Genomic DNA, 26,280 nt, shown 5'->3' with positions numbered 1-26,280 from the left:
TGGGAGGTGGGCGTAGTTATGATGCGGTTTCCTTCATTTTTGGACTGTATATGGTAGTACCGAAAAGAAACGACTCTAGAAAGTTAATATAGCTTTAGCAGTTTACGAGATATGTACAAAAAACTTAGTAGGGGGGGAGCCACGCCCACTTCTCCAAAAAACTACATCCAAATATGCCCTTCATAGTACGATCCTTTGTACCAAATTTAACTTCCATAGCTTTCTTTATGGCTTATGTGTTTTCGGTTTTCGCCATTTTGTGGGCGTGGCAGTGGTCCGATTACGCCACTTTTTTTCGAACTTAACTTTCTTATGGAATGAAATACAACTTCCAAGTTTCATCAATATACAGTCGACTCTCGTTAATTCGAAACTCGAGGGACTCTTGAAATATTACGAATTATCGAGTGTTTGAAATATCAAATGATTCGAAATTTTTGAGAGAAAATAAATAAACCTTCGAATTACTAAGTGTTGGTTAATTTTTATTTATTAATATAATAAGTCATAACTTCGAGGTCGTAGATAATTTCGTATACCTGGGAACCAGCATCAACAACACGAACAATGTCAGCCTCGAAATCCAGCGCAGAATAACTCTTGCCAACAGGTGCTACTTTGGACTGAGTAGGCAATTGAACAGTAAAGTCCTCTCTCGACGAACCAAAATCAAGCTCTACAAGTCGCTTATCATTCCCGTCCTGCTTTACGGTGCAGAAGCTTGGACGATGTCAACATCAGATGAGACGACACTAGGAGTTTTCGAGAGGAAAATTTTGCGCAAGATTTATGGTCCTCAGAACATTGGCAACGGTGAATACCGCAGACGATGGAACGATGAGCTGTACGAGTTATACGACGACATTGACATAGTTCAGCGAATAAAAAGACAGCGGCTACGCTGGCTAGGTCATGTTGTCCGAATGGACGAAAACACTCCAGCCCTGAAAGTGTTCGATGCAGTACCCGCCGGAGGAAGCCGAGGAAAGGGAAGGCCTCCACTCCGTTGGAGGGACCAGGTGGAGAGCGACCTGGTTACACTTGGGATCTCCAACTGGCGCCGAACTGCGAAGGAGAGAGACAGGTGGCGCACTATCGTCGATTCGGCTATAACCGGCTAAACGGTTGCAACGCCAATCACATACATACAATATAAAAATGACGAGAATTAAGAGGTACATTCATGTACATACATGTATTCGTAATGTGAATTAATTAATCTTTCGAAAGAACTTTGTTATACTGGTTAGCTTTAAAGCTCAATAACTTTTTTTAAGAGAAAAAGTGCCTGAAATGCTTTTTCATCACTTTCGTTTTGTAGACAGAAGCTTTGTAAGTTATAAAATGAGGATCTTGTTCCTTAACTGACACCTGTGCCAAAGGTTCCGATGTATCGTCCTCATCTTCGTCGTTACTTTGCGTATCTTTCGCCATCGGTTAGTGAACCTGAGACAGCAACATTTTCATCCACTTGAACAAAATCAGAAAAACTCACCCCGCTGATGTCAACTAATGGTTCTATTGCTAAAAATTCTTTTGCGACATCACTCTTCTTCTCACCTTCTTCTACTTTTTCGATTAACTTTTTTTTTCAGCAATCGTCAAACATTTATACTTTCTAGGGATCATAACTAACGCTAACTTTTAATCTGCATACCAACGAAAGAGTAACAGTAACTGAATAACTAAACAAACCAATTCGTGAGAAGTGTGTGCGTCAAATAGTCAAACTAATCATAACAAAAACAAAGGCTCGTGTATCTTAATACAAGTTTGAACTTGTCGCAAAATGTACTTACTCTTTCCGCCTCTTCTCTCTGCAACTTTGAATTGTCGAGAGGACGCTGATGAGTTCGAATTAACGCGTCGTTTTGTTAAATAGCAATGATTTTTTCGTTCGAATTACCAAGTGTATGAAAATGTTTTGATTTAGTTCGAAATATAAAGAGATTTAGTAGGGAACTCGTGATAACTTTGAATTATAGAGGGGTTCGAATTATCGCAGGTTTGAATTAACGAGAGTCGACTGTATCTCAATTTTATGCACGAACGGACCGGCAGGCAGACATCCGTATTTGAACTTTACTATATCTAACTCGTTTAGTTTTAGAACTTACAACCAACCGTTATGTGAAAAAAAACTATAATACTCTCTTTAGCAACTTTTGTTGCGAGAGTTTAAAAATATTTTATTTAACTTTCAAATGCTTATATAAATATGTATGTATGTATCTTGAGGAATAGCGGCATGTACTCTAGCATAGCTACTTATACATACATACTTACATTGCATTCACATACTATTACATACACACAATAAAGACATATGTATGTGTGTATGTGCAAAAGCATGATTACCAATTAACTTTTGGTTGACTGTATGTTACATACATAAGTTATGTAAACAAAAAAGTTAATCCACAGTAACGCAAACACTTAATTAGTCAATTGGGTTCGGTAGGGGATGTTATAGCAATTTGTTGTTATGGAAAGCGTTTAATTAGCTGTTATAAGTAGCGCTATGTAAAAGTTCAACTGAAACTAATTGAGTAGCAAAGTACTACTGAAAAATAAAATAAAATATTTAAACACTTGCTTTTTTGCATATTTTACAACCAAAAATTATAGTTTTATTTTTCTAAAATTGTTTGATTTTCTAACAATAAATAAAAAGTTCGTACATGGCGTATGAGCAACATTGGATATATTTATGAGCATTTTGGAAGGGATGAGCTCGATATTAAATGAAGATATTCATTATAAACAATCTATGTATTCTTTCTTTAGTTTAATTTTGAAATTTTCTAAGATTAGCTGATACGTATCCGCAGGAGCAGGAATTACCCAGTTAAATTGGCATTATGATGATTAATAAGGTTATTCCGGTTGTAATGTGTATGTCATGACAATAAAGGGCGTCGAGTTTACAAACCTGCGAGTACCCAAAGTTCATACGGAGTAACCAAGGGTGGTCAAATATATGTACTCAAGAAACATGCTGTCAATCTTCTGACATCATCGGCAGGCCCCATTTTTCGATGTACATACACACATACATATGTATGTTGGCCACGCTGAAGGTATATACAGGGATGGATTATGAATACAAATCCTCGATCATAGTCACATAAACGGTCTATTCTAACATAGGTTATGGATCCTGTAGTACTGTGAACCTACGTCTCTGAGACTGTCCTGTTATATATTTGTCGTTTACTTTTACTTTGTCGTCAGTAATATGTTACGTTGTACTGAGGATCCTTTAGTCGTTAAAGAAGTCGCCAAATAATGTCTAACAATTTTTGCTTCAGTCACTTAGTCGAGTTCTTTATTTTAATAAATATTCGTCAATGCATAAATCTCAAATAAAAATTTATTTTTATTTATTTATTTTGATATAGTTTGAAAAATACGGTTTATAAATTATGCATTAAGTGATCTTTTCAAATTATTTCCCAAGTCCAACTTTGTTAAACAATTTGTCTTTGGCAATTTGTGCCATTAAACCGTGAATTAGCTCAATAGATGCGCGGCTGCAATCACGAGTGGCCTTCGAGAGTTTATCCTCTGTACGTTTTTCGCTACCTTCAGCACCTTTAACAACAAAAATACAAAAAAGTAATATTTTTTAAAGTATTACTGTAGCTTTCTTGTTCTTACCTGTAACCACAAATGGCCCACGTACCAAACTCGATTCACTCTGCTCAAGCTTCTCCGACAAATCGAAAATTTGCCCAGTTGTATATTCAGTATTGGTAAGTAAACCAGAGCTACCCAGCGTATTTACCCAATATTTGTTCCACAAGGAATCTAAAAGCTTTCTATCTAATGCAGACTTGAAATAAGTCACCTCGAGTGGATAATATTGTTTACAATGTACGCCAAAATCGTCAATTTTATTTAAAGGTATGGTTTGATATTCAGAAGGTTCTTCATTTGGTGGTTTATATCCTTTTGGATAAGTGCGGAAAGCACCCAAGCAAACTTTACCTGCTGATACTGTACGTACTGGATCCACTACAATGGCAACAAATGGTTCTTGATAGTTTTGATTTAGCATTTGTGTTGATACATCAATTCCAGATAACCAACAGCCATAACCAGGATGACTATGGTACCATCCAATTGCATTTTCCAAACGTCCCACTTCTTTGGCTGCAACAATATAAGCAGACATGTACTCATAAGCTTGTGATTGGGCGTTAACACGAGTCTCGGTGCCTTCAACAGGCAATGCAAAAGCGTCCATTACAATCATTGTATTATCCTCAACTTTACCAAGAAGTAGACCCATAATCTCTAATGTACCACCTGATCGAGCATGCATTACCATCTTAAGCAAGGATAAAGCTGAAATTTTTATGTCCTTAAAATAGTGTGGGTCCTTTTCCCATGGCTTTGCATCAAGAATCTGTCTTTGTTGTTCTGCATCATAACGAAAAATTTCATCACAAGCCGGCAAAGTTTTTATATTATTCTCCAGCTCCCAAGTTTTCCGTGAAGTTTCTGCATCCATATTTTTGTAATATTATTTTAAGAATAAACAAAATTTGTAAGTCAGCTGTAAATGAACAGATACCCCCGAGTTGTGTTTGGAAAATAATGTCATAAGAAAGAAAAACCTACTGGTGGCGCTGTTAAAAATTGGAATTTTTGCAATGCTAAAAAGTGCAAAATGGAGAATGAAAACAGTTACTAGCTATGTTTCGTCGACTTATCTCGAATTGTATAATCTGTAATTAGTAAAAAAAAATAATATATCTCATAATGTATAGAGCATTAACAGTAGTTAGTAAAATTGTCTACTACGAATATCAGTCAAATGTAATTTAAATAAGGAACAAACAAAAATCATTTTGTCGATAATGAAAAAAAAAATTAAATAATTAATAGAAAAATTATAGCTTTGATGAACCCTGAATATGAAAACAAACAGACTTTTTCACAGGGTTGATATTTATGGTACAAAGACGTCAGTTAAAAAAAATTCAAATGAACGTCATGTTAAAGCTAATAACAAGAAGAAGAGATAGAGTAACAAAGGCAGATAGCAATAGCAAAAGGAAACGAACAGTGAGCGAGCGCGTCCCTTTTCTTGTAAAACACAGCGTTAGAAAAATTCCGATAGAGAATCTGTGATTTGTGAAATTAAATGAATTAATATTAGAAAAAGCTAAAAAATATATTAAATTTTGTGAAAAAAACATTCCAATTTCAATTTTGCAGTATTATAACAAGTTTGGAATTAGGTGCACAAGTTCATTGGTACAAATAAGTGAAGAAAAATTGCTTTCTATTTTTCGCTGCCGCAGTCGGTTCGGCTAGGTTGTGTCGTTTTTCGTGTTCACTGTTTTTTTCGTTTTTGCTGAACTTCTAATGGGACATATCGAAAATATATTAAATGTGGAAAATATAGTGTAACTAAAAAATATATAAAAACTGCTGATCATGGCGTTGGATGGAGCAAAATTTATTTGTCTGTCCGATGCAGCAGCTGCAGACGCGACAGAAACGACGCCGACAACAACTACAGGGGTTGAAGCCGGCGGCATCGGTGATGCTTCAACATCAGAGAATATAGTAATTGAAGCGAAAGGACGCAAATTCACTATTGGATACTATATGAACTGTGATTATGTACTGGAAGATCCTCGTGCAATCGGTGTTCACTGCGAGATACAATGCGATGCTTTCGGCAGGGTAAGATGTGATTATAATTTTAACTAACGCTATGACTACGTCAGCGTATGTTGTGTGTGTGTATATATATATCCTATTGTATTGTGAAATTGGCGTTATTTTCAATTGGGTATACTGTTCTATATTTATGTTATTAGTTTTTTTTCATTAAATGTTATGTTTGGATTTATTTGCAAAATAGGTAACAATTCACAATAACTCCGAAGCATATCCAGTAAGTGTAAATGAACAAATTATAACATTAAAGCGGCCTCTTTTGGACGGTAGTCGCATTAAGATCTTGGATAGAATATTTTTGTGGAAGTTCCCAAAGCCATTGGAGGTAACTGCAATCAGCAAGAACTCACAAGACGATGGCGTTAGAAGTAACGAAGATGTTTGTACACCTCAGAAATTGGTAGCCGTACCGGAACAAGCCCCAAATTCTTGCCCCGATCTTAAAGTGAGTTTTTCAATAAGTTATTATTAAAATCTGATTAACGATTATGCACTTGCAGCATCATCGCAAGGTGGATAAAAGGTTCACAGTACATAAGTGAGTATTCATTTGTAACGGTAAAAATATATGTTTCATATTTCATTTACATCTGTCCAAAATAATAATGTTAGTTAAATTTTAATTAAATTTAGTAAACAATGCTACTAAAATGCTTTTCAAAATGTTTGGTAAAAATAACCAGCATCTCTCAATGCAAATGTAGATTTTAATCAAAATCATATGTCCGAATTAAAGATTGTATCTTCAATACTTAATATAAAAATATGAATTAATATTTGCTATCATTTACAATGATGATATACATTTTAATATACATAATTATGTATAAACATACAAATATATTTATTACATTACGATCCCTGCACTTGAAGTATTTATCATCGTACAATTATATTAAAATACAAGTTTACAAAGGGGTAATTTCATTTGCGGATTCAAATAATCTTTTAATAGTAGCTCATTACCTACTTTCCAATTGGGTATGCACAATTTATCGTGCTTTTAAATATCAATATTTTATTTTCATATAAAATCTTTCAAAAGAAATATCTGAATTTTGAAAATATATAATTTTTAAAGCTTTGCGTACTGCATCAACTCTGATGAGGAAGGCAATACATCTTCCGAATTGCCAAGTATAAATGAATCGGAGATTGCTGAAGAAGCCGCAATAAGCGAAATAGTTGCACAAAAGGAATCCAATAAAAACGAAGGAATGTCCGAGGAAGATAAAGAGATCTTGCCAACTAGTATCGCATCACAAGACATGGTTGTTGACAAAACAACATTAAAAACTTCGAATGTCGAACGCCGTAGCATTACACCAGAGCCACAAAACAACGAGCCAACTATTGCCAGTACCCCCTTGATAAAATTAGAGGATACACCGAAAATGAATTTAATTAATTGTACCCAAAATAAAGAAAACAGAAGTACCGAAAAGAAACTACGACTCCTATCATTTTGTCAGCAATCTGATGTGGTGATTACTTCTTTTTCACCCCGCGAAGCCGGTGTACGTATCGAAAAATCGTTTACAGCAGTGGTTAAACCTGCAACTCTCGGTTTTACTACACCTAAGAGCGTTTACAGCACTCCGAAAAGTATGCTTTCTGATTATAACGATGGTGAAAGTCTTAATTTTATTGACTTCGCCACACCGGCAACATCGAAGAAAAGTGCAGGGATACTTGCAAGAAATTCTTCTATGCATTTAATCGATTTAACTACGCCTAGTAAATTGGGACCCGACATCGCGCGCAATCGGTTGGCACATAAGGGAAATAAAACACTACCTAGCCACGTAAAATTATCAACAACTCCAATCTCCTCTGATAAGTTAAAAGACGATTCTGCGCGGAGGACTCCAAAGCTGGGAACGTTACTCAATAAATCTGAGTCCACCCCTCAAAGTGCTGAGTCTGTTATAAGTGTAGATGAAACTAGTGATTCATCAGCTGGTGTTATTGAAATACCTGATGACTCGCCAGCACCTAGCACATCTTCGCCAGTTCGGATAGGCTTTATCACAAAGACACCACAGCGATCAACCGGGCAGAAACCTTTCACTTCTACACCATTGCCTACACCACAATCCCTATTAAAACGTGCCATAGTAACAAGTGCTAAAAAGCAAATAAACTCCTCATTGCGAACTGCACTCGGTAAAGCAACACCAACTCGACAGCTATCATCAACACCAGCTCTTAATAGAAAGATGAATGCAACAGAAACTTCGGAAACAACTTCATCAACACCAAAAAGTCGAATATCTATTGGCTCTCCTGGAAGTGTTGCTGCGGCACAGCGACGAAGTGTCAGTTCTTTAACACGGCGCAGTTCAATAGCTACCACTCACAACAGGGAACATGTAACTACCCCCTCGTCTACGTCAGTCACACGCCTTACACAAAATAAAAAAATTACAGCATCCACGTCTCGATTGAATACAGGAAAGCGTACCTCTCCACTGCGTGGAGTACGTAAATCATTGGGCGGCACAACACTCACATCGCATATTTCGAAGACGCGTCGTTCGGTTATATCACCGCGCAAACATTCACCAACATCCATCGCTACAAAATTGGCAGCAAAAGCTCGTAAATCATTTATACCCAATAGTACAAACAATAGGCAAGTGACTTCGCGCGCCCGCAGTTTGGTAGTCGCAGCGGTAAGTTCAAAAAATAGCACATCAAATCCAAATACGACTGCCGCTTCCCTACAGAAAAAAGATGATGTTAAGACGGTAGAAAAAACGACTGGAAAAGAAGAAGTTAAGAATGAAGAATCCTTGGAGGAACAAAATGAAGTAGGCGATTTGAGTCGTACTTTCACAGTGGATGATTCGTTGGAAGAGGTGGAAATTAAAACCTCAATGCCTTCAACACCCTGTGTTCTAGGCACTTCTACATCACAAAAGCAGGATTTGAATAAAACGTGTTCCCCTGAAAAATCAGTAACGGCGAGTGAATGCAAAGTTGCACTCGACGTAACGGTAGATATTGCAGAAAGCAGTAGTGAATCACAAAAAGAGTGTATATCAGAAGATTTAAATAACAAAGACAAAATAATAAGTACTGAACACATATCTGAGAGTTTCGCTGAAGTTGTAGAAACGGACTTAAAAATAGAACAGAAAATTAAGAACCCTGAAATTTTAGTAAACCCTGTTAAGGTCGAACAACAAAATGATACCGTTGATGAAAGTCCTAAAGTAATTGCTTCTATATCAGAACAGCAACAGGATTCAAAATTGATTGAAGAACAAGTTATTGAAACATTGGATGCTGGTGAGATAAGTGGCAATATTTCGGTAGAACAGCAAGACAATTCCAAAACAGAAGCTCACGTTCTTACACCACCCTCTTCTAGTGACACAATTGATTCCGAAGATATGCTCAAGGTGTCTGGTGAATCACAAGGCACAGCGGAGTTGTTGGAAGAGATCGAGTATGTATTAAATAAGTCCGATGAATTGCAGCAGCAGTTGAGTAAAGATGTACATACTTCAAAAATTGAAATAACCAATGAATTCGAAGCAGCAATCGAACGCACCTCAAGTGTCAAAACGGAAAATATTACAACTAAGAATAATACTGAGACTGATGCCAATATTAATGTCAAAGATTTGGAAACAATTGCTAAGGGTGAGTTGACAATATCTACTTCACAATCCGTAGTACCTACTTCAACCGATAGATCAGAATCACAAGAAGATGCGAGCTCCATTGACTCCAATATGATAGCAACAGCGTCTGAGATAACATCAACTGATCTCGATGCAAGCTCAATACAAACAGAAGTATTATCTATTACATCTATAGCTACGCCCAGTGAGTTTGAAGTGTCTACTATTGAAAGCAGTTCAGTGGAAAAGTCAATAGTGTCCGATGAACGAGAAACACTCGACGAAAATACAGAAAGTTCAAACCCAAAAAATCAGAAAATTGCGGTTGATTTAGAAGCGAAAGTGTGCGAAAATGACACTCCACTCAAGACGGAGTTGTTTGTAGCTCACGAAGCGGAGGCAGAATCTGTAGCTGAGGCAGAGTCAACCACCGACGAGGTGAAAGATATTGCTCCCACAAAAATTAAAAACGCTGATGAAGATTTAGAAGCGAAAGTGAGCGAAAATAACACTCCCGTCAAGACGGACTTGTTTGTAGCAGACGAAGCAGAGATTGCGTCAACCACCGAAGAGGTGAAAGATATTGCTCCCACAAGAATTGAAAACGCTGGTGAAGATTTGGAAGCGGAAGTGAGCGAAAATGACACTCCCGTTAAGACGGAGTTGTCTGTAGCAAACGAAGCTGAAACAGAATCTATAGCTGAGGTAGAGTCAACCACCGACGAGTTGAAAGATATTGCTCCCACAACAACTGAAAACGCTGGTGAAGATTTAGAAGCGAAAGTGAGCGAAAATGACAGTCCCGTCAAGACGGAGTTGTCTATAGCAAACGAAGCTGAAACAGAATCTATAGCTGAGGTAGAGTCAACCACCGACGAGTTGAAAGATATTACTCCCACAACAATTAAAAACGCTGGTGAAGATTCAATTGATAAATCGAAAGTTGAAGTAGTCCCTTCCATAAATATTGCAGAAGTTTCAAAGGATTCTCAAACCACAGAAGAAGCTGAACAAACTCAAGCAGTTGTCATAACACAAACAGAACCAAGTGTTGTTGATAATGACATCCAAAAAACTGTTGATAAGAAAAAAGAAACAGAGGGCCAACCAAAACCCATTACAACTGAATATCAAGAATCTGAGACTGGATCTTGTTGTAAATCGATAACAGCGGAATCAAAAATGGAATTTAAAACAATTAAAGATGCGGAAAAGACTATCGAAGAAACTAAGTCTTTATCAAATAGCAGCGAACCTATCGCTGTTGTATCTGAATCGGTTTCTGTTACAGAGGAAAAAACAAAGCCCAACGGAGAAAATCAAATAGCTACAAACAGTGAGCGAAATAGTGATAGTGAGAAAGAAAATAAAATACTTATCGAAGAAGGCAAACAAATATCTACAAGCACTGTCGACGAAACAAATAAAATTTCGTCTTCCGAACCCAAACTTGGCATACGAGACATGTTACGCACCACAAAGCAAAAAGAAGTAGTGGCTTCTCGTTTTGTTGGTTTGCGTGACCTAACCGGCACACCAAAGGCATCAACTAGTGCTGCAGCTGCTATTGTAGAAAACGACGGCGAAGAGTTGAAAGGCGTGCAGAAACTGCTGAAAACACAGCATTTTGGCAAAATAAAAACCCAGACTCCACAAAAGACCGCAGAAGACAGCAAGTTCACACCAAGACGCAGTACAAGGCGAAGATCTTCGGCAAATCCCGAGCTAATACCTACTCCGAAATCCGTTACCGAAACAGACGATACGCCGCGTCGCACCACTCGAAGACGTGCATCAGCATCTGCCGAAGTTAACTACACGCCACAACGTATTACGCGCAGGCGCTCATCTTTGGCATTAGATAACGAAGGTGTAGGTGAAAAGGCTTCAACGCCAATTAAACGTGTGGGTTTACGTGCCAAACGCCCAGGCACAATAGCTGACGTCCCAGTCGCTGAAGACATGGGCGCAATTATTGAAGAGGAGCCTAAAGAGTGTGTGCAAGAGTCGACTGGTAAGATTTATATTTCTTTATTTAGCATATACATTTTTTAAACACTTTTTTTACATTTCTAGTCGGCCAACAAGACTTTGTGGAAATTCAGAAGCAAAAGGATGATGTAAAAACTCAAACTATTGGTAGTGTTAATAAATTTATTTTGATAGATATATATATAATATAATAATAACATTTGTAGTGCTTAACATTCCTGAAGTTATTGAGGAGAGCATTTGTGAAGAAGTTAATACACAGAAACAAGAAGAATTGGTGGAAGTTAAAGCAAATAATGAGTGTGAGAAGAGAGATAAGTCAACAAATGAGCGTAAGTTCAACGCATAAAAATGTTTATGTGCGTGTTTAAAATTATATGTCTAATTTTTTTTATATAGTCGAACCAATTTGTGCTACTGAGAAGCTGGGCGAAGATGTCGATAAAGCTGCAGATGCCACTGAATGTAATATTTTATAATCAAATCTCTAACTAATCATTTTGAAAATTCGTGTTTCTTAAATAACTAAATATTTCAGCTCAATCTCAACAAATACAAAAAGCACAAGTAGAAGAAGTTGTAGCAGATAATTCATGCAACGTTAGTGAAGTACATAAAGGTATAGTTTTACTTGGTTTACACCATACAACATATGCTATAAAATTTTAATGTGAATTACAGAAGACCACTTCACAGAAACTAAAGGCATAACCACAGATAAAACTGCCGAAATACTTGATGAATCAGATTATGAATATGGCAAAGAGGTCATGGAACAGAGTGCAGGTTGGTAATATGCATAACATAAAATTTAGTATTAGGTACGTAAATTTTTGTTAATGCATATGTACATAAGTAAAATTATAAGCGTTTAACTTGTTTTAAACTGTGCAAAAAACAATATTTTGTTAGTGTTGTTTTGGTCAACTATCTATCAAAAACAGACTATAGGACTAAATATGATTAAATATTTGCAACCTACATATTTTTTCATATATATTGAAATAGAATTAATTTTGTCGTATATTATATTTCAGAAACAGCCTTGCCAGATACCCAACCGAAAACACCTAAACCAGTACGTAAATCTGTCAGAATTGCCGATACCAACATAGCAGAATCACCGAAAACACCTGTAATGGTCGGCATGCGGGAGCTATTGAAAACACCGAAAGATTGCCGTGACACACCAAAGTTGATTGGTGTACGGGAACTGGTACGCACACCCAAAACAATAGTTGCCTCAAGAACAACGGATGATGTCGATGATGTGGAACGATTAACAGGGTTAGCCGATTTGATGAAGACACCTAAAGTTGTGAGACAACACTGTGAGAAGGTTGAAGCTACAAAAGACGACGGTGAGCCCTCCACATCAAGCAAGGCTCTTTCCGACTTTATCGGTATGCGAGAGTTATTGAAAACGCCCAAACACACCAGCACGCCATATTATAGCGGTATGCGCGAAATGTTACGCACACCAAAAGCTTGCAGCACACCGCAATTAGCTGGAGTAGGGGAACTTATGCAAACCCCTAAACGTACTAAATTAAATGTCGAATATGATGACAAAAACGAAGAGTTAGATCAATTCTTTAAAACACCACGAGCTAAAAATATTATGATTCCTGCTGATCCGGCGAGTGCCATTTTGGAACCCAGTTCAGATTCTTCAGCTGAAATAATGATGGCTGCAACAACGGAATATGATCTGCATAGCAGCTGTCAGCGTCCTCTTGAAGATATCTACAAAACGCCCGTGAGCGCACGTTTAACAAGTGTCAAAATTGAACAAAGCGAGAAAAAAGCTAGCGAAATTAATAAAGATAGAAGATCGACTGACACAACAAATGAATTCGAAGTGAGCGTACCTGAAACACCGGCGGCTAATTATGATAAGCCACAGAAGGCAACAACTAGCAATCGAAATCTCTCCGCTGAAGAAGCATTTGATGAAATGGTCGGTATGCGTACAATACTAGATGATACGCCGCCTCAAAAGGTCTATTCTCGTAAGCAACAATCAATCGTTGCTATCTCACCCTTCTCAGCAACAGATGTGATTTCTGATTTACCTAAAACCGACATACAGGAATGGGTCGACAATTTGGAACAAGAAGCCGAATCTGTTGTTGAAGAACAAGAATTTACTGCATCCACTTCAATATTGGACGCATCGAAGGCAACACGTGATCCTATTGCGACATCGATTTATGAAATAAGTGACGCCAGTGGGAATAAAGACACTACGGAGGAATTACTGGCGGATATGAGTGCGGTGTCCTCAATGGTTGATCCATTGCAGCCAAGTGCAAAAAAATCACCTAAATCTGTGCTAACAATTGTCGTCGACGAAAACGAGACATTACGACCAGTTACGCCCATCAATACCGAAATCAGTGGCATCAATTTGCTTGACCAGACAAACGAATCAGTGTTCTCGGAACCATTAGTTGTGAGCGATACGGAGTCTGAACAATTGGAAGAAAATGGAAATGATGAAGTAGAAACAGAAAAGACCATTAACAAGAGTAGGGAAGAGTTCCCAATAATGTTTGTCGACAGCAGTGATTCAGAACTAGAAGAAGATGTGAAAACCATTGAAAAATCGGACGCAAAGAAAGCTGAGGTTAAATCTCCAATTGGAAGTGCGAAACCAATAGAAGTCATAGCGTTAGATGAAGAATCCTCTTCAGACGTAACAACAAAACCAAGTGATATTCATGAGGAATTCAGTAACTTCCAGGCTCATAAAAATATTGCAGGCCAACATATGCGTGCCTCCACACCGAATCGAAGTGTAGTGCAAGCCACAAGAGAGCGCCGACAAAGTATGGGTGCTGAGGAACTGATTACTGAGGTCTCTATTAATGTCCAATTGGAAAAATCTCGGTTGACTAAGGAAAAGTCAGCAGATGCTACAACTGCAAAAGACAATTTACCGAAAATCGAAGAAGAGTCTGTCGAGACATCAGGGAAAGAAACTGATGTTACAAGTGTAATTCCAGATGAAGAAAACCCTACAGCAGTAACCACTGCATCAAAAGATAGTGAATCAGAATTTAGCAATTTCCTTGCAAATAAATCAATCACCAGCCGCGAAAAGCGTGGAACGACTCCAGATCAAGTGAATAAGTGCCATTCGCAGAAAATAACCAAAGGCCGTCGTCTAACCTTAGGGGCTGAACTTCATTTACCCAATACAACAATTGATTTTGGGGAAGAAAAATTAAAATTGGAGCAATTGAAACAACAACCACCATGCATCGATGAAAGTCCACTAGAAAGAGATGATTCATTTAATACTGAGGTCGCGAAAGTAGCTGAAACTGAAGACAATGAGGCTGACATTAAAATCTCGGCGTCTGAGCCAAATGACACAAATAACGTAGACGAAGTAGAAGATGAAAATAAAGTTGATGTTAAAACCCAAATGGATAGTGAAGAAAATACAAGTGAAATTGAAGGGAATATATTGGATAAGTCTTTAAAAGAAACTGAGAAAGTTTCTGATGAACCAGGAAAAGATTCAGTACAAGAATTGGAGACTGAAAATTCGTCAGCGGTCAATCAACCACCATGTATCGATGAAAGTCCACTAGAAAGAGATGATTCATTTAATGCTGAGACCACGGAAGTAGCTGAAACTGAAGAAAATACGGCTGGCGATAAATTTGATGTTAAACCCCAATTGGAAAAAGAAGAAACTGCGAGTAAAGAAAATATATTTGATAAGCCTTTAAAAGAAACTGAGAAAGTTTCTGATGAACCAGAAAAAGATTCAGTACAAGAGTTGGAGGCTGATAATTCATCCGCGGAGAAACAACCAACATGTATCGGTGAAAGTCCATTGGAACGAGATATTTCATTTAATGATGAGACCACGGAAGTAGCTGAAACTGAAAATAATACGGCTGACATTAAAATCTCGGCATCTGGGCCAAAGGAATTCGCAAATGACACGAATAGCGCAGAGGAGGTAGAGGATGAAGATCAAATTGCTATTAAAACTCAAATAGATAGAGAAGAAAATGCGAGTGAAATTGAAGAAAATATATTGGATAAGTCATTAAAAGAAACTAAGAAAGTTTCGGATGAACCAGAAAAAGATTCAGTACAAGATTTAGAGACTGAAATTCCATCAGCGGATGATGATGATGCTCAAACAATTGCAAATGTAGTTGAACTCTCAGCAGAGGAATCGCAAAATTATGTAATGACTTCGGAAAATGTAGAAGCGAATAAAGATGGTGTTTGTGAAAGTCCAGCCGTTGAAGACATTATAACTGTTGCAACCATAAAGGAAGATAATGTAAGCCAAGCTGAAATTATAGACTTTGAAACTACAAGTAGCAATCTTACCCGTGAGGCATTAATCGGTGAAGAGGAAACAAAACCTAAAGATACTGAGAAAACTACAGAAAGTTCAGTGTCAGAACCGAAATCAGGAGATGCTGGAAATAAATTAGAAGAAGAGTTTGAAAGTACCGATGTAGAAGAAATAACCTCTATAGAGTCAACAAAAGAAGAACATGAAAAAATGACCGTAAATACAGATGTAAATACAGATGATACAACAACAACTACCCTTACGGAAAATACAACTAAGACATCCGAAGAAAAGAAATCCGAAATATCAAATGATGCAAACGATAAAGCAGAAGTGCAATCAACTATTTCTATCGCAGAAATCAGAACTGCAGAGCAGAATTCGGAAGACACTCCTTGTAGCACAAAAGCTGAGGAAATTGAAGCCGAAGCCTTACCAAACATTGAAAATGAAAACAAAGCTGAAAAAGAAGGAAACCACCAAGAGACCAATAATATTGGTCTTGAAGCAACTGAGTCCCAAGAAGAATCAACTGAAGTAGCATTAGAAGCTGATCGGGATGAGTTCAACGAGAGTAATATATTCGATTTAACTGAAGAGTTGTCAAATGAAACACCGACAATTAACACAACACAAGGCGTTATATCGGATTTAACTGGAGAAGATGTCGAAAGTATAGTGGAAACAAACACTGCCGAAATGGCTACGCAAGATGAACAAAAGTTGCATGACGTAACTGAGCCTAAACCAGTATCTCCAGAGGCTGATAATGCTACTCAAACTTTAAAACCAACAGAAACAGCGGAAGATAGCAAGGAAACCGTTGAAAATAACACAAACGAATCCTCTATTGAAAGCACATCCATCAAGGCAGACCCGGAAATATCATTGAGTAAGGAAGTTCCGTGTCACATCGAAATGATCGAAGATCCAGTAAAAACGACAGCTGTTAAAGAATTTAAAGCCACCACTGATGAAACATTGCGACCTGACACAAATACAAGTACGGATAATGAAGCGTTCACTTTAGCCGTATCCATTGAATCAGAATTGGAAAATGTCGATGAAATGTCCGAAGTGACAGTAGTACAAGAACGAAACAATCAACCGGTTCAAGCTGACATTACAGATGTTGGTGAAAATACATGCAATACTATTGGAGAAAATGAAAGCTTGTTCATGGAAAATAAAGCTATATCCCAAAGTAAAAACAAAGAAGCTGAAGTCCATAGTAATACAGAAGATATTACGGAAAAACCAACGGTAATAAGTACAAAAGAGTCAACTCAATTTGCTAAGCTAGAAACAGAGTTGAGCGAAACACACAAATTAACTGAAGATAAGAAAGCTGAAAATGAGTCAGATAACATCTCGTCTAATACTTCTACGGCAAATGAAGCGGAAACCGTCGACACTGACATTGAGGAATGTGTAGTGCCGGAAGTTGCGGAAGAAACAATTTCACCAACAGCGGTTGAACCAGAAATTGCCAACAAAGAAACAAATGAATACGAAGCAATTGAGGAAGTGCATGAAGCAGATAACGAAAGTGAGCAATCACCAAAAAAAGACCCCGGCGTTGGGTCTGCTGGACTCGGAGACGAAGTGAAAGAAGAAATTGCCGCTGAAATCCCCGAGGTGATAGTACAACAAACTCCCGTAAATCAAAGAAAGTCAGAAATAATTGAAGATACTGGAGCACAACCTCTGTATTCAAAACAAACGGACAAAGAAAATGATGAGGATGAAATTATACCACTCAATGCCAATAAGCAAACTGTGGAAACTGCCGACGAAGTTAAAGTACCTAAAGAAGTTTCTCATAAAAGTACCGTAGTAGAGGAATCTGTTAAATCAATTGAAGAGGAAGTGCAGACCGAAACAAATAAAGAAGAACAGGAAATTGAAATACCAACATTCAGTGGAAAACAACAACCAGCAAAGCAGAAGGAGGAAGAAGAACCTACTTGTGAGTCAACCCTCGAAAGTAAACCATCAATTGAGGAAAAAGTGATATCTGACGCTCAACCATATGTAGGTGCAGTGGAAGAAAGAAATGATAAAGAGACAGATGCAGTAGAATCACCAGCAAGTACAAAGTCTGAAGTGGACCAAAGTTCAAAAGTTGTTGAAAGCGCAGAAGTTGTTTCTCAAATTTCTGTTAAAGATGATTCAGATCTTAGCGAAAATTTGGAAACGGTAGAAGTGTCCGTTAAAACACAAATACCTGCTAAACGCAGAGGTCGCAAACCATCTCGTTCAAAACAACAGAAGAAAGAAGAAACCACGATAACAACTGAAAAGACAACACCGCTTGAAGAACTAGAACTTTCAGATGAGAAAAAAGGCATTACTGTAACAAGCAACTTTGAAGAATCTTCCTCTGATGCAGTGCAGACTACTGCCGATGCAGCCGTTGCAACCTCAACACGTCACAAAACAGAAAAGGAATTTTACAAAAAAGTAAACTATGAGATATGTTTATCGGAGAGCGCAGAAACGGCCCATGATGTCAAGACTGATAAAACTGTAGATCTTGAATTGCCAGACCAAAGCGAGAAATCGATAATAGATGATAATTGCGTTGAGCAATCGGAAGTTTTGGATATTGCATCAGGCACTACACTTCACAAAGCAACTGATGCTACTGAAACTAATAGTAAAGCTGAGGTAGTGCATGAACCAAGACGAGCACGACGCATACGAAAAGCCTCTCAATCCAGTCATAGTTCTGTGCATGATGAAGATCATCTACCGACAACCACCAGACGGCGCGGTGGACGTCGACGAGCTGACACTCCACTTGAGAATATTGCAACTGAGGTCACGACCTCCGAAACGCCAACAGTTAAGCGTCGACGTCAGAGTCAAGACAAAGCAGTCGAGAATAAGCCGATAAAAGAAATACAAGTGGTACAAATTGATGAGAGTGAAATAACAACTGTCGAAGAAGATGTAATCGAAATCCATAATACTTCGGAAGAGAGTGGAGCAAGTATAGAAGACCACAGTGGAAAAACTAATAATGACGTCATAAAGGCAGATGACGATCAACTAGAGGAAGCCGTAAGTTCTACTACGAGCAAAGAGCAAAATGTGGATTCGGAAAATTCCACATTGATAAAGGGCCCAAACAGGCGACGACGTATGGCGAAAGCGGGAGATAAAATCGGTGGTGGTGTTGTTACAGATTCACATCACAGTGATGTTGATGAATTGTCAAATGAGCCCACTGCTACAAAACGTAGTAGACGCAAGCAGACTGTTTCTGAATCAAGTCAAACTTCAGTCACGATTGAAAATGCAGAATCTCATACCACAAAACGTCGAAGACGCGGATGTAATGCAACCTCGGATAAATCCACTATTAACGAATCAACGGAAGATACTGAGAATAGCATATCGCATAAAAATGCAGAAACCTCTCAAAGCAAAGAAGATGATACCACCATTGTGCCGGAGCTTCCAACCGGAGCGGAAGTCTTAGAAAATGAGGTGTCAAGTGTTGCTGAAGACGTCGCTAAAAGAGACCCTGATGTTGTCAAAACAGAGACGAAAACAGAAGAAGATCATAGTGCAGCTGCAGATACCTCGAAACGTACGCGAAATAAGCGGATACACAAGACTGATGAAACAAACGATATAAAGACCGAGCCGCATGATCAGAAGGCAGATGTTGAACTGGATGAACCATTAAAGAATATCGCTGTAGTTAGTACCGCACGTGTAAATCGGCGTAAGAAAGGCGAAACAGATGATGAGCACCATGACAAAACAGAAGAAACTAAAGTTTGCAAAGATGAAGGAATCCAGGAGAAGGAAACACAAAACACTCTGGAAGTTACCGAAAAAGCCGTTGTAGAGACGACAAATACAATTGCAGAATCTGTAGGTGGCCGGCGGGGACGTCGGGGAGCTGCCGCTGCTGCCACAGTCGCAATTAATGAGGTATCTTCAGCTCATAAACGAGGTGCATTGCGTGGTAGGAGCCATCAAAATAAATCACAAGCAACTCGAAAAGAAGAGGAAACTAAGGTTGCGGATACAAAGCTGCAAATTGAAACTGCTACCGATCATGATGATCCGACTATTGTTGAGGAGAAAAAACAACAAAAATCTGTGCGTAGACGCCGTATTTCTTTAAAAGAAATTCAGACATCGCACGGTGATACAGAAAAAGAAGGCGACGGTGTTGAAAAAATTGAAATGGAAGATGATGTTGGGCCTTCGATGAAGATTGCACCGAAACTTTCACGCAAGCGTCGTGAGTCGCAACACGCGGATGAACAACAGACACTTAATGACGAAGCGTCCGCATCTGCACCAACTGAGACTGCCTCCGTAGTGCCAACGAAACAACGTGGCAGACGTAAGCGCAAGGATTCACATCAAAGCCTAAATGATATAGTTGTTGGTGATGAACCACCGAAGAAACGTCCACTTAGTCGTAAGCGTCGCGATTCTTCGTTAGATAGTAGTATACACGAAGGAACTGGCATGGATACAGACATCAATCATGGAGCCAATACTTCATCCTCCTCAACGACGCCACAGCGTCCACGGCGCGCAGCTGCTGCTCAAGATCGCAACTACGACGAGAGTTCAGATGCTGAGGCGCAGGTCGACCTCAAGCGCCGCATCGAGAAAGCTTCTTTACCAAAAGCTAGTACAAGTTCTATCGCCGCAACAACTGCGTCTTCATCGAAGCAGAGAAGTCCCACAACAGCTAAAACGCCTACAAAAGATATGGTGCCGGCAGAAATAGCAGAAATTACAGCTAAAACAACGAGCACACCTATACTATCTACAGTAATCACCACAAGTCGTGGGCGTCAACGCAAACCCACCGCACGCGTACAGCAGTACCTTGAAGAGGAACGCGCCAAAGCCGAAACGCCGAAGAAACGTTTGCTGATAGGTTCTGCGGCAGTCGGTGATACACCCACATCACAGACCGTAGGTACACCTGCACGTCGCACACGAAAGGCTTCTACTGTTGACATGGTAATGTCTGAAACGGTACACACGCCTGCTCGCAGTCGAACGCGCACCGCAAAGACGTTGAATGTTGCAGAAACTTCGGAGGAATCACGTTCCGAAGTAGAGCATACGCATTCCGAGTTGGAAACCACACACAGTAGTAGTCATGTAGAAGAAAAAGAGCAAACAACAAAAGCAAATGTTGCAAAACGACCGACACGTGGTCGTGGCAAACATCCAATAGCCGCAGCAGTAACCGCAACTGTCGAAAATGAAATGTCCGCCGAGCCGACAGAAGCGACACACAGTGGTCGTGCGGGACGCGCCGCTAAAGCAGCAGCTGCGGCGGCATTAATAACCGACGATCCGATTGGATCACATACAAAGGCGCGTGGGGGGCGTACACGACGTGGTGCAGATATTGTCGCCAACGAAGTAGTACAGCCGAGCGATGCCGAAGTGAAAGAAGTGCGAACCGAGGTAGTAGTAACAACAGCAACAGATGTTGAAGAAACAAATAAGAAAACGAGAAAAGTTGCGACGGGTGCACGTAGCATTCGAGGCGGCCGTGGTCGCAAAAAACAACAAGACCACGAGGACGACATAGATGAGCACACAACGCAACACTCAACGTTGGCTGAAGGTGAAGCAAGCAGAATTGATGCTTTGCAGCAGCCACCACAACTTCCAATAATCGCAGATGCTGATGATGAACATGAAGACGATGAAGAAGCGCTTACAACGGAGGCAGCAGACATTGAAGTGGCCAAATCGCTTGCTGATGCAAAATTGGCCGGAAAGAAACGTACTGCAGCTACGCGAAAAGCGGCAGCTGCCACGGCTAGAACAGCGGAGTCTCCGGCACCCAAGCGTGGGAGACGTCGTGCCGCTGCCGCTAGTGTAGAAGAAGATGATGCCATCTCACATTTGGATACACGAGCCGAGAGCGCCGCCAGTAGTCGAAGCCGCAAAGTGGTACGTTTTGACGCCGCCACACCGTCAAGCATGGCCAGTGGCACGATGTCGGTGGATGCAGCAGCCGAAGAAGCAGAAGAGCCCACATCAGCGCCTACTGCGCCGGCAAAACGGGCCACACGCTCACGCCGGAAGTGAATGGGCGTGGCAGAACAATAAATAACAAATATCTAGAATTAGTCGCACGTATTAACATTTGTTTTAAGCATTTACAGATTTTTTCCTTTTTCATTATAATTGACTACCGATATAATGTTTAATTTTCTTAATTAATATATTCGCTTTGGTCGTGCATACTCCATAATTCGAAAGCTCAACAGCAAATTGCACCACAAATGTATACATGCTCGAGCTTTTTATTACAAATCAATTATGCACTGATACTTCGATTTCATCATTTTCTTTTAAACATTTTCATTCTATTAATATCTATCTTTTATATTGCTATTCTATTGTACTTTATGTTTTATTCAGATTTCGTTTCAAACTCTTTGTATTCCAAATGAAAATAACAAGAACTAAAAAAGACAAAATTAATAATTATAATGAAATATATATTTGTTTTGCCGTCGGCATTTAGCATAGTAGATATACATATATACACTTACTCTACCATAAATACAAACTATGATTAAAACCAACAAAATATATTGTGTTGTATGTCTAAAAAAAAAAAACAAAAAAGAAAAATGAATAAATATAATCGTATACCAATTTTATAAGACATACTTTTTATTTCAATAATGTATTTTTTTTACTTATAAGTTTCGAAAATTTATTTATTGGTATGAAATTTTGATAACTCATCACATATCCAAATTTTTCTCACACACCATTTCGCGCATTTACACAACGGTTTAAGCAAGGGACCTAATCATTGAATCGAAAAATGGTTCGATACTAGCAAAAATTTTACGTCGAAATCATTGAATCCGTATCGAAAATAAAATTTACGATCACATTGAACTCACCGACTCGAAAAAAATACATTCCGCGGCTAATTGATGTCGCTAATTACGAAATCATTGAATCCGCAAAATCGAAAATTTTGATCGAAATCTATCCGTTGGTGAGTGAGTTACGGAAATTTATTTGGATGTTTTTATGTAAACAATTAGTTTGTTTTAGGATGTTTAGTCCAGTTTATCGACGGAATCAATCATTGCATAAAAATTTTCGTTCGAAAATCTTTATCGTATCGGATTCGAATGCGGATTCAATGATTAGGTCCAAGGAGAATCACCCTTCACTCCGTTATGCATTATGGCAAACATGCAAGCTCTATAATGATCTTGACGGTGTACCGACAACAACACATTAGACATATTTAAAGGACCTCAATACCATACACCGGGTTCAACAATCGTTACACGTGGGTCAAGTTGTTTTTCAATTTAAAACGTTTCATTTTTTTTTGTAAATAAAAATTTGTTTCTTTTCTTTATTACTTAATAGCTTCTTTTACATATACGGACATACATACAAATAATTAATTACATACTATCATACGTTTGAACTTACATACGAATTTTTGGTATAACTAGACAGACATATACATATGAAAAGTATGTATGTAAATTATTTAATTGTGGCATAAACTTAATGAAGGTTCTGTTGGTTTTGTGCACTCAAAGATTTTTTTCGAAAATCGTAGATAAAATATGTAGTCATTGTATACTAAAATAAATTAACTTATTTCAATTATATAACAAATATAATAAAAAATCATAATACAATTAACAATTAAAAAAGTATCTATAATACTAAAAAAACTCATAAACAGTTGTTGTAAATTCTTTGAAGATCAAAATTAGTTATTGTTATTTGTAAATAATCTATGTATCAAAATTGTATTTCTCCAAGGATGAGATTGATCACCGCTTTGGTACGAATTAAGTATTATCAAAAAACCAAAAATATAAGCACACATTTTTTTCAAATTAAAACATTATAACAAAGACAAAATAAATATTTAATAAGTTAAAAAAAAAATCATATACAAATACAGCAAATATAAACCAAAGAAGTCGTGCACTTCTTAGATTTTAGAACATATCTACAATTATTTCGTTTCATGTTTATTATACTAATTATTCGCACTTAAAATATTTCTTTAGTTATTAATTTAATTGTTTTGTTCGTTCTATTAAAAAATTAGTTTGTACGCAATACTTTACAGCTTCTTATATGATGGCTTTATGTAGAATTGATAGCATCGAGTGAAAATTTGCGAATTTGCAGTATAAAAAAAATCAACACCAAATTAAAAATGCTTTCGTATTAAAGCTAAGCGCATACCTAAATGCTCTGTCTAAGTGAGTATCGTTTAAAATTTGTGACGGCAGCAAAAAATATAAAAATACATTCTCTTGTATGTGTTTATATCGGTACAATATAAAATTATAGGGACGGTGTGTACACTACTTTGCAAGCAGGAATACATAAAAAATAATAAAAATTGTATGTAGAATAACTCTTATACACATGGAAAGCTAATCATTTTAATTAAGCTTTCATTAGGAGATGAGGTTCAGAACGTAAAGAATCGGTGAGATATTGGGTTTTCATCGTTTTCTGAAAGTAGCGTTTCTCGTTGGGCGAATTTACATTATATACTAGTGGGCGAACACCTACGTTGCGCCATAAATCAGCAATGTGACTGTAAATAAATAAATATTTGCATGTAAATAATACCAAGTGAAATTTATTGTATTTACGTACAGATTGAATTCCTCTTTGCTGACAAAAACCACACTAATTCCGATTACAGGCGCAATGATGTTGCGGAAAAATGCACCATAAATCGATGTGATGAGCGTTGACGCCTTTAAAAGTGCCAATGAAAGTGATTTCTCCGTCCAGAGTCCACAAATTAATTCCGGATGTGATTTACGTAACTAAAATGCGTTTAATTTGCAATTCAATCACAGGGTAAATTATATAATTATGAAAAAATATTATAATGTTTGCTTCTTTCTATAACTTTACCTGGTAAATTGCATATGGTGAACGACTAATGAGTATTGTGCGTGATGTGAATTGTGCGTTGACTTTTATTGTAGCTCTTAATTGTTCTAACATGCGTACACTGTTGTCCAAAATATTTAGAAATACAGTTATGCGCTGTTCTTCCTCCAAAATTTGCATTAATTCTTTAAGAGTAAGTATTTGTTCAGCTTCGAATTGTGAACTGCACAGAAATGGTGCAAACATAAATTCATATAAAACAGTATGTACCATTAGTAATTTGCATGCTTACCCTAAAGGATGTAGTTCTGTTATATTCAATTTTCGTAATTCATCTAATGTGTATCGTGCAATGCCTCCCAATAAACCAGCTCGTTCTAGTGTTGTACGATTTACTATCACTATTTCACCACACGCTGTCAAACCGGCCTCCAGCAGTATATTGCGATATCCACGTGCAACACACTGAAATACACACAAATATGTACATTAGTAATTCAATGCATACCCACTCGCATGCATGAAGTATCAGAGGATATATGCCGGTATATTGATTTTTTATTCACAAGGTGAATGATGGAGTGTTGAGCACATTTTTTATTTATGTACGTACCTTTTTGATTGCTGCTCTGGAGTTTTCGGGCGCGTCATAACCTGCACCACGATTAGCTATTGGCCAGTAAGTTAGCTCCTCCGGTGCACAACCACCAAGTAGTCTAAGCAAACGCTTTTCGTCCGGACTACGTAATTTCGCAAATTTGGAAGCCACACAAGCGACCATCAGCACTAACGTCATCCAGGGTATACACGCTGAGGCAAGATTGCATGCAAACCAAAAAACATTAAAGAGTACGGAGAGTAATCGTGCCGAACACCATAGGAGTTGGTAGAGCATTTTCAGCAGCGCCCACAATACGTTCAGGATTCTCATTCAGCTACGTACATACATATATACATATGTTGGAGGTCAAATCACTTTGAGTAATTACTTGTATTATTTTCACTATCTTACCTGGTCCAGCAAAAACTCTTCAGTTGCCAAAAATTATCTTAAAATATGACGCAAATTTTATTCGCCACTCCTACTCACACTGGTCGATCGTTTGTGATGTCAATTTTAGTCACCTCCTTTCAAATTCCTCCTTACTTATTCTTCACTTTTTCTTTCTGTCAAGTTGTACTTAAATTGTTATTCCCACCCTCGAAGTTAAAGAAAATTTGCAAATCGTTAAACGCCCGGTCAATGTTAAAAAGTTACTGTTAGTTTTAGTTGCCAGGACATTCCACTCTTATCCGGTTGCAATACAATACACACCCTGGTCGGTCGGCATAAATGACCCTATTCTTTAATAATACAAGTTTGTTGTTGTACGTTAGGCAAATTTACTAATAAGAACTAAATATCTTAAATATAGATAAATCGAAAGGGTCTAATAAGAACGAATGACAGTACCAAAGCAAATTTATTGATAATGTGGAAAATGCAAACTTAGTCCGCTCCCCCTCGACTTTAATTTTTGTTTATTCAAATATTTACTAACTCTGCTTTTTGTCAAGTTCGTTAGAGATGGGATGTTTTTATATTCGAAATCAATTCAAAAATAAAACAATTGAGTTACTTAATTATGTTTGGTATATAATTTACAAAACTATATCATTTATTAAATTTTCATTTTTTTAACAGAAACCCTAAAACCTATTATAAAG

At 37.9% G+C, this 26,280-nt stretch overlaps 3 protein-coding genes across 6 annotated transcripts; 1 reads left to right on the top strand and 2 right to left on the bottom strand.

The window, feature by feature from the left end:
* Window positions 1–3,355: 3,355 nt before the first annotated feature.
* LOC105212285 (COP9 signalosome complex subunit 5) lies at window positions 3,356–4,617 on the bottom strand. The gene is made up of 2 exons (XM_011184174.3): window positions 3,661–4,617; window positions 3,356–3,594 (listed from the first exon to the last, which is right to left on the bottom strand). Exons 1-2 carry the CDS (start codon window positions 4,514–4,516, stop codon window positions 3,449–3,451), a joined length of 1,002 nt encoding a protein of 333 aa, XP_011182476.1. The 5' UTR covers window positions 4,517–4,617; the 3' UTR covers window positions 3,356–3,448.
* A 411-nt stretch (window positions 4,618–5,028) lies between these two features.
* LOC105212286 (mucin-16) lies at window positions 5,029–22,328 on the top strand. 3 transcript variants are annotated; one of them, XM_054226946.1, is made up of 11 exons: window positions 5,029–5,700; window positions 5,882–6,142; window positions 6,198–6,235; window positions 6,779–9,767; window positions 9,903–11,343; window positions 11,406–11,468; window positions 11,528–11,653; window positions 11,721–11,786; window positions 11,860–11,940; window positions 12,003–12,107; window positions 12,359–22,328. In XM_054226946.1, exons 1-11 carry the CDS (start codon window positions 5,449–5,451, stop codon window positions 21,742–21,744), a joined length of 14,808 nt encoding a protein of 4,935 aa, XP_054082921.1. In that variant the 5' UTR covers window positions 5,029–5,448; the 3' UTR covers window positions 21,745–22,328. The 3 variants fall into 3 exon arrangements, with proteins under 3 accessions (XP_054082921.1, XP_054082915.1, XP_011182477.1); XM_054226940.1 differs by having other exon boundaries at window positions 6,779–11,343; window positions 12,006–12,107; XM_011184175.3 differs by having other exon boundaries at window positions 6,779–11,343.
* A 1,148-nt stretch (window positions 22,329–23,476) lies between these two features.
* Window positions 23,477–26,152, bottom strand: LOC105212289 (glycerophosphodiester phosphodiesterase 1). Of its 2 annotated transcripts, XM_054227016.1 has the most exons (7): window positions 26,027–26,152; window positions 25,586–25,917; window positions 25,187–25,508; window positions 24,866–25,038; window positions 24,595–24,796; window positions 24,328–24,503; window positions 23,477–24,265 (listed from the first exon to the last, which is right to left on the bottom strand). In XM_054227016.1, exons 3-7 carry the CDS (start codon window positions 25,502–25,504, stop codon window positions 24,112–24,114), a joined length of 1,023 nt encoding a protein of 340 aa, XP_054082991.1. In that variant the 5' UTR covers window positions 25,505–25,508; window positions 25,586–25,917; window positions 26,027–26,152; the 3' UTR covers window positions 23,477–24,111. The 2 variants fall into 2 exon arrangements, with proteins under 2 accessions (XP_054082991.1, XP_011182482.1); XM_011184180.3 differs by lacking the exon at window positions 26,027–26,152 and having other exon boundaries at window positions 25,586–26,019.
* Between the last annotated feature and the right edge of the window lie 128 nt (window positions 26,153–26,280).

Source organism: Zeugodacus cucurbitae, chromosome 2 (genome assembly GCF_028554725.1).
Source record: "Zeugodacus cucurbitae isolate PBARC_wt_2022May chromosome 2, idZeuCucr1.2, whole genome shotgun sequence".
Taxonomy (NCBI): Eukaryota; Metazoa; Arthropoda; class Insecta; order Diptera; family Tephritidae; genus Zeugodacus; species Zeugodacus cucurbitae.
This window is presented reverse-complemented; position numbering and strand designations above follow the sequence as displayed.